Source organism: Thamnophis sirtalis, unplaced genomic scaffold, assembly GCF_051295495.1.
Source record: "Thamnophis sirtalis isolate CommonGarterSnake01/CBP01778 unplaced genomic scaffold, rThaSir2_p1.2 scaffold_1, whole genome shotgun sequence".
NCBI classification, from domain to species: Eukaryota; Metazoa; Chordata; class Lepidosauria; order Squamata; family Natricidae; genus Thamnophis; species Thamnophis sirtalis.
In genome coordinates this window covers 30,546,738-30,560,628 of record NW_028261381.1, presented here as the reverse complement: position 1 = coordinate 30,560,628, position 13,891 = coordinate 30,546,738, and the positions used below count along the sequence as shown (strand labels likewise).

At 41.2% G+C, this 13,891-nt stretch overlaps 1 protein-coding gene across 2 annotated transcripts in view; it reads right to left on the bottom strand.

Annotated features, from left to right (window-relative positions):
- Positions 1-13,891, bottom strand: part of ITGB6 (integrin subunit beta 6) — a 105,750-nt gene that overhangs the window by 19,009 nt on the left and 72,850 nt on the right. For both annotated transcript variants that reach the window (XM_087709892.1, XM_014069748.2), the window contains 6 exons: positions 12,940-13,105; positions 12,144-12,305; positions 9,646-9,741; positions 5,726-5,815; positions 3,111-3,245; positions 55-481 (listed from right to left, as the gene is read on the bottom strand). In XM_087709892.1, coding sequence (XP_087566018.1) covers positions 55-481; positions 3,111-3,245; positions 5,726-5,815; positions 9,646-9,741; positions 12,144-12,305; positions 12,940-13,105 — 1,076 coding nt within the window. The remainder of the gene's footprint in view (positions 1-54; positions 482-3,110; positions 3,246-5,725; positions 5,816-9,645; positions 9,742-12,143; positions 12,306-12,939; positions 13,106-13,891) is intronic.

The window sequence follows — 13,891 nt, the reverse complement described above, 5'->3', positions numbered from 1 at the left end:
AACTGTATCTTTATTAGGTAGTTAGAAGGAAAGTACAATTTAGCACAGACTTACCTCCACAGACCAGCCCTCTAAATCTGCCACAAGAGAAATCATCGCATTCACAGTATGGCCCATATATATTTCCATATGCTGAAAGGTGGCAAATGCATTGTCCACAATAGCAGTCGCCTCTTCCGCTGCACAAGATCTGTTCTGGAAGACTTTTGCAGGACCCTGTACTCAGTGCATCTTTTTCGCTACATTTACAGTCTGGACCCATGTAGCCGGGGTTACACACACACACCCCACACTCGAAGGAACCGTTCCCGTAGTTGCACTTGGAGTTATTCACCTCTGCTTCCTTCTGACAATGGCAGTTGCATTTGGGCTGGATCTCGATCTCCAATGCTTCGTTAAGACCAGTGGCCTTGATTAGGACTTTCCTTCTCCCTTCACCACAAGCTGAAGGGCTTAAACTGAAAGTCACATTGAAAGTGACCTAAAGAACAGAGAGGAAAAACCATCCATGGGAATGACGCGCTTCATCATTTTAGCATACAAAGCACAAAGTAAAGATTGGAACGAATGCTAACTTGGAAATATTAACTGCATCAATTTGTGAAATATAGGATAGATATGTTTGACGTACTGTTTTATAGCATAAAATCTCATAGCTGAGAAGTTGAAAGCCGGAAGAAGGCAACTCTTCACACATTGCTGCCAACAAAATAACATAGATGTGTCTCCAGGAGTTGAGATCAATTTGGGGACCGATTTACCAGTACCTTCATTGGGATATTTCTGAATAAAATATGAAGTATAAGTGTTTTGAATATAGGGACATAAACCACAGGTTTCCCCAGAATCATCTGACACAGGAGACTTGTGCATATGATGAAGTGCAGTCCATGAAAATTTATGCCTTTTCATAAAATTTGTTGGCTGTAAAAAAATAGTGCTACCAGAGTCCTGAATGCAGGTGAATTGAATGTAGGCAAACTGAATTCCTGATTTGCTTCAATGAAACTTCAATTTGAAGCAGTCCATAAAGCTACAAGCAAACCATCTCCCCCCCCCCCCCCTACATTTCCCAGCACTGGGGGATTTCCATTTTACTCAAGAAAAGTGGATTTTGCATATGCAAAGAAACCACATTTCTTGAAGAGAGGAATGAAGGTAGAATAGTCCCACCTCAAGATTCTGGGCGCATGAGCACCACCAAGTCAAGCAAAACATTGAGGCCATGGTCACCTGTTTAATCCACCCCCAAATCTCACAGTGGATGCTTTTCAACAGTTCCCTGTTGGGAAAGCAACATGCTGATAGGTTTTTATCAAATTAATTTGGAAGAGATCCTTTAAACCAGTGGTGGGATCCTGCCGATTTAACAACTGGTTTGGTGATTGCGTATTTTAACGCTGCACATATATGTGCAGTTATACCAAAACTTACCTTCAACGTTAATGCTTGGGGTCACGGAAATCCGCTCTGCCACACTAAACAGCTGAGAGGATATTGGTAAGTAAAGTACAAGGGTAGGCGGGTGGACCCACCTGATTGTCAGAGTTACCAGTTCGCCCGAACTGGTCTGAACCGTCTGAAGCCCACCCCTGCTTTAAACCCATGGTTTCTGCCTGCCTTGTGAGAGCTAGTAGAATTGAGCAGCTTCTGGTCTCCTTGATTAAACAATGCTATCTGTCAAGACCTAGCAACCAGGCCTTCTCTGTTGTGGTGCCTGCCCTCCGAAATGAGATCCAACAGAGATCCATAAGGAGCCCACTCTGATAGTATTTCAGAAGCCCTTGAAAACTTGGCTGTTGTCCCAGGCAGGGTGGATGTTGCCGCGCTGGTTAAATGTGTTTCAGTGTATATAGGCTATTATTCAGGCATGCTATGCTGTTTATTTATACTCTGTGTATTTGATGTATATTTTCTTTGTTATTTCATTTAAATTGTGAGATGCTCAGATTTATCTTGGAGTCTAGTGATGCCTAAATCTAATCAAATCAACAAAAATAAACCTTCCGTCCAAAGAAAAATGGCTGTTCTCCACCATGATGTTCCAGCTGATTTGCAAGGAGCAGCTGACTAGCAGTTAATCTATCCTGCTCCCTCTTCTTTACAAACCATGTGATCTTTATAAAGGAGGATCCATGTGGTATAATGGTTAAGGCACTAGATTAGGACTGGGGAGACCTAAACTCTCATCTGTTCTTCGCCACTGAAGCCCGTTAGTTGACTATGGACTAGTCACTATCTCCTAGCCCAGCAGTGTCAAACTGGTGGCCCATGGGCCGGATGCATCAAATGCAGGCCATGCCCAGCCCAGCTCTACAAAGCGGAAAAAAGTCACAATATGTCACATGATGGCGGCCAGTTTATCACCTGTGTCCTAGCTCATCCTTTCTTATAGAGTTGATGTTCTTAGGGGAAAAAGGAGCAGTGGTGGGTTGCAGACGGTATGCCCCGGTACGGGCGTACCGGAGCCAGCCCGGAGCATCAGGTACCATTCCGGTATGGTGCTCTGGAGGGCCCACCTGCCCGCCCTCGCTCCTTACCTGTCCTTTAAAGCCTTTGGCGCTGCCGCGCACGCTGCATACAGCACCTGTGCGAGCTCCACTGAGCAGCTGCAGTGTTGAGGAGGCGTCGTTGGAAGGTAAGACACATGAGTGTGTGTGTGCGCATGCAGTGTGCATTCATGTGGAGGACTCTGGGCCCCGTTGCAACCGTACTGGTTGCAATGGGATCCAGAACCCACCACTGAAAAGGGGCATCACACATGTTGACTTGAGCTCTAGGAGGAAAAATGCAAGACATAGAAGAAGCACCAAGCTTGCCAACCAAAGGTTTGCTTGAATGACAATGCATTTCAATATCTCAGTATTTGCCATGCTTCTTGACCACTAATTTATGCCAATTGGATGAAAGGCAATTTGTAGTTCCCCAGAAGTTATTGAATTTTGGCACTTAGCAATCCTGTTCAAGATAGCCAATTGAGAGGAATCCTGGGAGTTGTAGTTTACCAATACTCATCAGGTCACAGGTTTATGCCAAATCGCATTTAGGGATCCCAACTGTAATTGGCTTTGCAATAGGAAATAACATTGATAAAATTATAATCTACTTACCTGTTCTCCAACTTTAATATGAGAGCATTTCTTCTGGTGTGGAAAGGCAGAGCCCTGGCTGCAGATGGCAGTGAAATCAAGTTTTAATCCATCTGTGTCTCCCAGCACCTCCAGCTCTATCTCAGACCTGAGTGACTTAAAAACACAATTGTTGACATCATGTCATTGGAAAAGTAATGCCTTATAATTGTATAACTGATAACATCCTTCCTAGATCTAAACTTTGAATAGTTTAAAGACATCAAACATTTGATTAGTGTTTTTTTTTTTACATTTTTTTTTATTTTTCAAGGCATGTGCTTATACGCGTGGTAAAATCTATGACTCAGATTAGAAGGCAATATGAGAGTACTGTACAACAAATATTTTGACAATTCAGACTTCCCCCTTGAGCTTATTTTCTGTGGAATATTGAAAAGTCAACACATCTGTGAATAATAATCTCTTGAATTTCTGCCACAATTTTAAAATGCTTCCATCATTGGAGCAATTTTAAAATGGAAACCCCAAATCACTTAAGGAACTTTAAGTGAATTCTTTTTCTGAGCGCAAAGGACAATTGTGATTGCATTTTTAGAAAATGAGGCACAACATGACATTACTGTTACATTGGCAGCAGAGTGTCACAATTTTTTTTTAATAGCTTTAAAATATGAAATGTGGTGAAGTGGATGGGAATTACTTAGTCCATTAAGAATGGACGCCTGCCTGATGTATTAACAATGATTTGTCAACTCGGGTTATGGCTTCATGAATCATTCCTTCTCCTCCCTTTCACATAATGATGGAGAACTCTGTATAAACGATGATAATTTTTGCTATCAATAGCCATAGAATTGGCCTATGAAAATTAACAGATTAAGACAGTTGGAAGGGACCTTGTGGGTTATCTAGTCTAATCCACTGCCCCAACAGTAGACTCTACATCAGTGTTGGTGAACCTTTTTAGCACCAAGTGCCGAAACGTGCACAGAAGGGCAGCTGTCCAGTGCGCATGCACGTGCCAAGAAGTTGGTTTTCTGGTTTCTGGCACATGCATGCACACTGGCCATCTGATATTCTGGTTTCTGGTACACATGCATGGTACACATGCAAGACTACCTGGTAAGTGCACATGTGCATGCCAGAAACCAGAAGAACAGCTACCCGCTGTGCATGTGCATGCTGGATCTTCTGCTTACTGGTGCATGCATGCACACTGGTCAGCTGGTCTTCATGTGCGCATGCACATACCAGAAACTGGAAGATCATCTTCTCGGCACGCAAATGCGCACTGGGCAGCTGCTCTCCTGTTTTCTGGCGCTCCTGCGCATGTGAAGACCAGTTGGTTGGTGCACCAGAACCCAGAAGAGCAACAGACGATAGCACGTGTGGCCGGAGAGATGGCTCCGTGTGCCACTTCCAGCACGTGTGCCACAGGTTCGCCATCATGGCCCTACATCATTTCTGACAGGCTCTTCTTGAAAGCTTCCAGTGATGAAGCTCCCATAACTTCTGAAGGCAACTTCTGTTCCATTGGTTGATTGTTCTGTCAAAAAAATTCTCCTTATTTCCAGGTTGAATCTGTCCTTGTTCAGTTTCCATCCATTATTCCTTGTCTGGCCTTCAGGTGCTTTGGAAAATAGATTGACCCCCTCCTCTCTGTACCAGCCCTTCAAATATTGGAACATTGCTATCATGTCTGCCCTGGTCCTTCTCTTCATTAGACTAGCCTAAATAAATAGACTAAATAAATAAATTCATTTAACTGAATTTGGCCCAGCTCAGCTCTGTAAGACTAAGAGTCAACTTTTGCTCGGTATAGTCTGTTCTATTACTTAATAGTAGGGATGTAAAATGTTGGATCGTGCGTTTTGAGAAAGATGAGATTCTATTTTGCTTCCAGATCATGCTGATCTGTTTGTTCTAGGGATGGTCCAACAATTTTTTGGAAGTAAATCTTCTAAAATGTAAAGTAGTTGATAGTGTTTCAGGGCCAGACCACATCCAAACCACTAGCTCCAAAAACAAAACAAAAAAAGTTCAACAAACTGCCAGACCACCCTCAGATCAATATATCCAAAAAAAAAAAAAAAAAAAAAAGCAAAAAGCAGAAAATTCAGCCAGCCTCTAAAATTTGACATTTTTGCACAGTTCATACCATCAGGAAATTCTTCCTAATATTCAGCCTGGATCTGTTTTCTTCTGCTTTCAACCGACTGGTCTAAAACATATTTTTTTAAAGACTAGGCTGATGTAGTCATAAGAGAAGTGTGTAGTATAGAAATAGTATTAGAAACTTATTGCTGTGTAAATAAACTGTATGAGTGGAGCCTCTGGCTAAAATCACATATTATGCTGAGAAAGGACTTTTTTTTCAAACCATGATCGCTGCAACAAGCTATAGTGATTTATGCTTGTAATCTATATTTTACCGTTTCTATGACTTTGTCTGACTTTTTATTTGCTAACATTGGACATAGCCAATATTTCAGAGAGAGAAGAATGCTATGTCCAAATTAATTTCTTTACATTGAATTACAAAAGTATGAAATTTTACTTAAGAGTATTATTTTATTTTATTTGTATGCCACTCATTTTCCCACGTTAAGGCAACACTTATTAATTTTACATACCTTGTATGCATCTATAATCAACTGGAGGACATTTCCAGAATCATGCTGAAGTGTCCCAACAGTAGCTCCAGGAATAAGATCTGCATATTGCTGCAAAATAGAATATTAACCTTTCCTCAGGGAAAAAAAAATCAAATAAGGTCACCTGATAGATGATAAAAAATAAATATCTATCAGTTAATGAGGGGAGCAACTCTGATATTTTTACCTGATACATATTTATTTCCAAAGTTAAAATACAATATTAAAGGAAAAAAGAGTAGATAACAACAACAAAAAGTGTATAAAACAGAATGTCAAACACGCACATAAAATATCTCCCCTGGTTGAATACTGATAAATATGTTTCATCAATAATAATTATTCCTCTCTTTGCAAAGCCAGTTCACAATTTATAACCTTCTACCTCTATATTTGCAAAATTACTACATAACAATAAAAAGTATCACAATTGTAGAAATCTATTATCAATCAACTGATTTGACCTACCATACTATATAGAAAAGTAATTAACAAGTAATCCCTAGAACAAAGTTAAACCTTGAAGCCCTTTGTTAATTATCTATTATTGTATTTAACTCACAGAAAATCCACTAGCAGTTTCTAATCTCCCGTAAACCCACTGCAATCATTGTCTCTGATCCATCTAGGATCAAATACCATAGGCTGATTCTTAATGGTAAAAAAAAAAAAATCCTTCCAGTTTATCATTTTTACTTTCTTTAAAATTATAAGTGGGACCTTTCTGAAGAACTGTTTCTCATGTCTCACAAAAGTAGGTTTCCATTGAAAATATCTCCATAACACTTGTTCAGTTAGTTTTCCTACAAATTGGCAGTTGTCTTTCTGGTTGCCTGTAGTAGCTTTATTCCACAAACTCTATCAGCTTCCTTCTCTTTCAAATCTGTTAACAGCAAATTAATTTCCAGTCCATCTGATTTCATAGCTGTTGCTTGTTGCTTGTATCTGGCTATCTTCTTTAGGATGATTTGAAATTGTGGCAAATTCATGAAACCTTTTATCAATTTTTTCATTTAAAACGTGTAATCAGGAAATCTTCCCCCCCAAAAGTTTCCAAAAAAGGCTTTAACAATCATCTTTCATCTTCAGAAGCTTCCCTGAAGCCTCCAGAGCGCAAAAAAACAGCCTTATGGGCAAACAGGGAGTGACTTCCAGTTTGCTCATAGGGCCGGTTTAAGTCCTTCGGAGCCTTTAGGGGCCTTCTGGAGGCTTCCCTGAAGGCTCCTGAGGATGAAAAATGACCCAACGGACAAACCGAAAGTCACTTCTGATTTGCTCATAGGGCCGTTTTTAGTCCTCAGGAGCCTTCAGGAAAGCCTCCGGAAGGCCCCTGAAGGCTCCGAAGGACTTAAATCAGCCCTATGAGCAAACTGGAAGTCACTCCCTGAATTTCTGGTTTGCCCATAGGGCTGGTTTTTTGCGCTCTGGAGGCCTCAGGGAAGCTCCTGAAGCCTCCAGAGGGCCTCTGGGGGGACAGGAGAGGCTGTTTTTGCCCTCCCAAGGCTCCTATAAAGCCTCTGGAGCTTGGGGAGGTGAAAAAACCATGCAAAAAATGGAGGGTCGTGCCTGTCATGCACGCATGAGCATTGTGGGGGTCATACATTATATACCCCACCTGCGCTCCTCCCACTTATGGCACATGAGCCAAAAAAGGTTTGTCATCGCTGCACTAGATCATTGTATGATACATCCCCTGTTAGCTATATTAAATCTACATTAGGAGCCACATTTGAGTGAGTCTTATTTAGGGCTTTGAGATTGGAGAGATTTAACTAAGGCTGTAAGATTAAATCTACTTTCCTTGAAGTTTCACTGAACTCAACTGGAATTCCTTCCATACAGATGTGGATAAGAAGGTGCTGTAAGCCACACGTGGCTAGTTAATGAGACAAATGTGGTTGGACAGTTTTCTCTGGAAGACATTCAGGCCATGTTTGAACACTAAAAGAAATTCAGTCCATTGACGAAATGAAAGGCTGAGGGTGGGTGGGTGGAGAATGGATGGACAGGTTCTTAGATAAGGACTTTCTGGCTTTCTCTGTATATCATTTAATCTTGAGATAGTTAGCGCTCACTAATCACAAAATCACATTTTCTTTGGAATTCTACACCCTTTTCTCTCTGTATCTCTGCTATTATACGAACAATCTCACATCGCATTATTTTTATTGTCATGTCAGAATTCCCATGTGTTTTGGTTTGTTCCCCAAGAACATTAAATCAGGTTTTGTCATGTTCGAAACTCCCATTTTTATTGTTTTCTTTGGATAGCTTGTTTGTTTCCCTTTTTAAAATAAAACCCCTGCTGTTTTTGTCTTTCTGCTATATCACTTTGTTTTCTACCATTGAGGGTGGAATTAGATTTAGTACCTGTATGTGTGCTAAATTTATACTACTTCAATGAGATTAGGATTCTGAATCTAATAACATTTCTGATTAGAACGTTGAATAGTATTATTTTGGTTACCATCCATCCCTTTCATCTTAATATTAATTTATTCGACTTAGAAGGCCACTCAACTCTTTAAGCCTCTCGGTGTTGTATAACATTAAAAAAGTAGGAAGAACTTTGGCTGAAATGCACAGTTCCTGTGCTAATGCTGCTTCTGCTTCTCCAGCTCCCCATTGCCTCTGGCTCTGACCTACTCTTCTTTTCAAGCCAGATGAGAACAAAGCCTTGATACAATGCCTTGTGAGCCAATCAACTGTTCTGCAGCTAGCAGCACAGCCCCGTGGCAGCAATGGAACTGGCAGAGCTGCTTTTAAAGCATTTATCAGCACAATACTGACTTCAGGAGTGTGCAGGGACTACAACAATCCAATGTAGTCTTCCCAATGTAAAAAAAAAAAAAGTCCACCAAATTTTTTGATGGACACCAGAAGACAGGCACTAACTAAATGATGCACTACTGGAGCCAAATATGGTGTCACAACCAAGCACCTTGTTGTGGCCTGCCAGTGGCCAGTGAAGCCGGTGGCAGACACAGACAGTGAGGAGGTTTGGGGGGGGGGAGCATGGGCCAGTCCTGGAGTCTGGGGAAGGCTCTGATGAATAGTCTGCGTCAGAGGAAGAGATGGAGCCAGGGCCATCTGATAGTTATCAGCTGCCTTTGGAGTTGAAGTCAGTGGAGCAGAAGAACAGCTGGAGCCTGTTCCCAGTGTGCGCATGCACAGAGCTGCCAGGGGAAGGGAACAGCTAAGGAACAAGGGTCGACTCAGGAATAAAGACACAGGAGGATGGTGAATGGCCCCTCCCATAAGGAATAAAGGAGAGCAAAAGGGGAGTGGAGTTTGCAGGAGACAATTAGTTCAATTCATTAGGGTGAAAATCTGTTCCTGACTTCTTGCCAAGTATTGTCTGCTGCAGAGTTGCGTTTGGAAGATATTGGCCTGGCAGCTCTCCAAGCCTGATAAAGGTCTGTAGTTGTGAAATCACTTGAAAGACTGTTGGGCGGGACTTTGCTGGAGAGGAATTCACTTTAAACTAAATAAAAGGGGTTTTATTGGGTTGAGGAATCAGCTTCATGTTTTTGGGAAGCCTAGGTCAGAACACACCCCCACCAAGGGCCATTGCAGAAACCTCCACAGTGTCCAACCTGACTGGGTCACTATCCAAAATGGAAATCATGTTGTGCTCAGCTGTACCAGCCTTTGCGTTGCCTGCTCAATCTTGATATTGACTTCGTGGCAATTCAACTGGAACAGGGCTGCAGCCAGGGCTGCCAAATCTTTTGGAGTTTCAAAGGGTTCAGTTCAGCCCCAGCAACTCTTGAACTTCAGGCCACAAACAGTATGGCCCAACTTCAAATAATCTCAGTCCCTCTCATCCCAGAGTGTTTTTCAGACACCATCTTGAATGGCCAATCTAAGAAGAATGTGAAAAGACTTGGAGGTCTTACCTGATATAAATGAACTTGTTGCTTGGTGACTGCAAAAATTAACAGAATGTTGTTTTGCACAATCTTCTCTATCAATTGTCCTAAAGTTGGGTATTCCTGAGAAAATCAAAAAGGAAAATTGATCTTTACATCAACTTTAAATTCAAAAATAACCTACTGTGCATGTTAAGCACCTGGGCAGTGCCAGATGAAAGGCTCACATATTGGGTGCAGATAGGGCACAGTAGGTTAATCAAAGCATAGATCCTCCCTAATACTTTCTTTCACCTTCCTAGAAGAAAGATATTAGGAATTAAACAAAGGCTACTTTTCCTTTATGGAAAATGTAAATTCATGTTTAAGAAAAGCAGAATCTAATCCTTTTGGAAAAACACTGAGATTTCTATTAAGGAAGACAATTATCTCAAAGTTTCCTACAGGTTCTTATTAGGTTCTTATTAGGGACTTGATGGCTCAGTGACTAGGACGCTCAGCTTGTTGATCAGAAAGGTCAGCAGTTTGGTGGTTCAAATCCCTAGTGCCACGTAATGGAGTGAGCTCCCATTACTTGTCCCTGCTTCTGCCAACCTAGCAGTTCGAAAGCATGTAAAAATGCAAGTAGAAAAAATAGGAACCATCTTTGTTGGGAAGGTAACAGCATTCCATGTGCCTTTGGTATTTAGTCATACCAGCCACATGACCATGGAGACGTCTTCGGATAGCGTTGGCTCTTTGGCTTTGAAACGGAGATGAGCATGCTCCCCCCTAATGTCAGGAATGACTAGCACATATGTGCGAGGGAAACCTTTATCTTTTACCTTAATGCCTGGGCTCCTGGGAACCTCCTCTTGGTGGTAGCCTAATCCTCTATAACAGGTGGGTCCAACTAGTATGGTTGGCTGGGGAATTCTGGGAGGTGAAATCCTCAAGTCTTAAAGTTCCCAAGTCGGGACACCCCTGCTCTACAGCCAGCATCTGCTGATCAGGATGACCTTCATCCCTATCAGGGTTCTGGAAAGCAATGAAGAATTGGGTTTTTGTGGGTGGGTTGGTGGGAATCGAAGAATTGAATAGAATCCTGATGATTGCTTTTGAGGGAATGGCACCTTCTGGTGGGATAAGGCTGAACAAATTGCTGATTATTTGTTGTTGTCTTTGCCTTGTTACCTATTGTGTATTTTACCTTCCTACAATGTGGAATTAAAAGGCTTTGACGGGAGGGATATGGAAGCTTAACAAATAAATAAATACAGCTGTGTAAATAGAAAGGCAGGGAAGCCCGTTTAGAATTCATCTGTGTCAGCCACACAAAATTATGAAGCCCAGGGGGCAGACTTGGGGAAAAGCACTTTCACACTTTCACAAATTTGGGTTGCTGATTGAAAAAGACTGCGTGAAGAAAAGTTCCTTCATCAAACTTGGACAAACATCCACACTGGATCAAGGGATGACTTATGCTGAGGGGGTCTTCAACAAGCAGTAAAATGTGTTTTTAAAACATTCTTCAAAACCCTGAGAAAATCACTGAGAAGTGGAGCTTGTATGCAAATAAATATGTACTGAAGGATGATAAAAATAGAGCAAGTACAGTATAGGACAGTGATGGTGAACCTATGGCACATGTGTCACAGGTGGTATGCAGAGCCCTCTCTGCGGGCATACCAGCTGTCATCCCAGCCCAGTTCCAGCATGCCTCCCACCGACCTGGTCTTCGGGTCTTCGGCCACACATGCACAGGGGGCAGGGGGCATGCAGGGAATGTGTGTGCCCATGCATGAGGGAAGGCCTATGTGCGGGGGTGCTTGCATTGGATTTTTGAGGTTCGAGCGCATGTGCACACTCCTCACGTCTCATTTTGGGCCTGGAAGGCCTCCTGCACCAACCTGGAAGCCAAAATGGGGTGCGGGGGGCTGTGTGCGACCCCCACGCCCCATTTTGGGCCTGGAAAGCCTCCCTCACCAACGTGGAAGCCAAAATGGGCAAGGGGAGACGGCACATGCACGGGGACGCATGCACGGGAGGGGCACATGCATTTGCATTGCATTTTGGTGGTTCATGCATGCGTGCTTTGGGCACTCGGCAACAAAAAGGTTAGCCATCACTGCTATAGGACATCCCCAACTTTAAGAATTCATGATACAGGTATGGTGTTGGAAGCCATCACAATTTGGTATAATAAGTTGGTGCTTTTTAAACTAGATTTGGGATGCCTCTTATTTAGAAAATTAATGTCCCTGTGGTGGTAAAAGACATGATTGCTCTCCGTTCTCCCAAAGTAGTGTAGAATAATTTTCAAATAGGAGATGTCCACAACCCTGCATGAAATTCAGTTCTGTGGTGAAAGGGTAATTTTATTCTAATTCGTCTGAAAATGGCCTTGTACAAAATATATTTACATGTTTATTTGAGAATACTTTAAAAGGCATAATGCATAGAGTTCTACAAATGCAATTTCTAACACTATTAAATGTACAAGACTGGAGAATGGGAAAGGATTGAATAAAATAAAAAGCAATTACCAAAACAGTTGACATAGAGTATTCATTCTGTTGATCCAGGTGGCATTTCCCATCATTTGGAATAACTATTCCTGCTAATTTACTATCCATCCCAAAATGAGAATCGGCATCACTCACAAACACTAACAGATGTAATGAATCATTTCTCCAACCAATTTTTTCCTGCAGTAAAACATTAATAAGTGATGACAGGGAATATGAGGTAAAGCAATATATGCTGTGTTTTGGTATCACATGCAGAACAATGAAATATGATTTATCTCGTTCTGATGATTAAAAACATGCCAAGCTCTACTCTAAAAAAGGGATGAAAATTAGTATTCGAAAGAACGATCAGAGAAAAGCCATAAGATTTTGCTGCCTGAGGTGAAGTAGTAAATACCACTCTTCACTGAAACTTGCAGAGCAGTTAAGGTCAACCATATTATCTGAGTACTTGAGGTAGAGTATAATAAATTATATACATAATCAGCAATTCAGAATATTATTTATTGGCTCTACAATAAATTGTTGCACAACTCTGCTGCACAACTCTGTAAAAACTCTGGATGGCTTACAGCTTTTAGTGAAAACAGTAAAAATACAATTCATGTAATCTGCAAAAGATAATTCTTTAAACAGATGAAATCCTACAACTTAACACCCACCCTTACCCAAGAGTTGGGGCCAGGTTTTTAAACTTTTCTTGCACATTGAGGTACTTTCATATGGGGTGTTCTGATCTAAAATAAAGCTAGCAATAACATAGTCTTCATTTACACCAAATCAACATAAAACACAGTTATTGTTTCTTTACCTTACAAACAGCTGCCTGCATAATTGCATCAAATCCTCCTTCTGGAGTATCTAAATTGGCACTGATTTTCTGTTTTCTCACAATTTCATTGAACCTTTCGGCATCGTTTGTCAGCGGAAGAACATGCTTGTATCCAAATGTTGGCAAACAATCAAATGGGACATTTCTGTAAAGTAAAATGTTTAGGTGCTTATACATGACGATGGAGGTCACATTAAAAAGCTTTAGTCTTGAGGCGCATTTGGGATGGCCCTTTATTCTCTTCAGTATTCAGCAGTACGATCTTCAGATGGATTTTAGTTTATATGATTGGCATCTCCCTGAAGATTTGAGTTCAGTACATTATAGCTGAGGGATGGGATTTTGAACCCACTATTCCTAGGACAACCTGTTTTATATTGATGCTCCAAAATAAAGCACAATTTATAGGATATTTGGTGAGTAACATTACTTGCAGAGAAGCCACTATTTCCTACAATAGCAATAGCACTTATATATTTCATAGTGCTTTCCAGCCCTCTATAAGTGGTTTACAAATATGTCATTTATCCTTTTATCTAGTGCAAAGCACCTGAGGGCAGGACAAGAAGCAATGAACCCGAATGCTGAATGAATGTTGTGTTTTATTATTTTATTTTATTCACATATTATTTCATGTTTTGTCTTGCACTCCTTCCCCACGACTTGTAAGCCGCCCTGAGTCCCCTCAGGGAAAAGGGCGGCCTATAAATGACAATAAAATTTTAAATCTTAAAAAAAAAAAATGAAACTAATCAAGGAGAGAAGCAACCTAGAATTAAGGAGAAATTTCCTGACAGTTAGAACAATTAATCAGTGGAACAACTTGCCTCCAGAAGTTGTGAATGCTCCAACATTGGAAGTATTTAAGAAGATGCTGGATAACCATTTGTCTGAAGTGGTGTAGGGTTTCCTGCCTAAGCAGAGGGTGGGA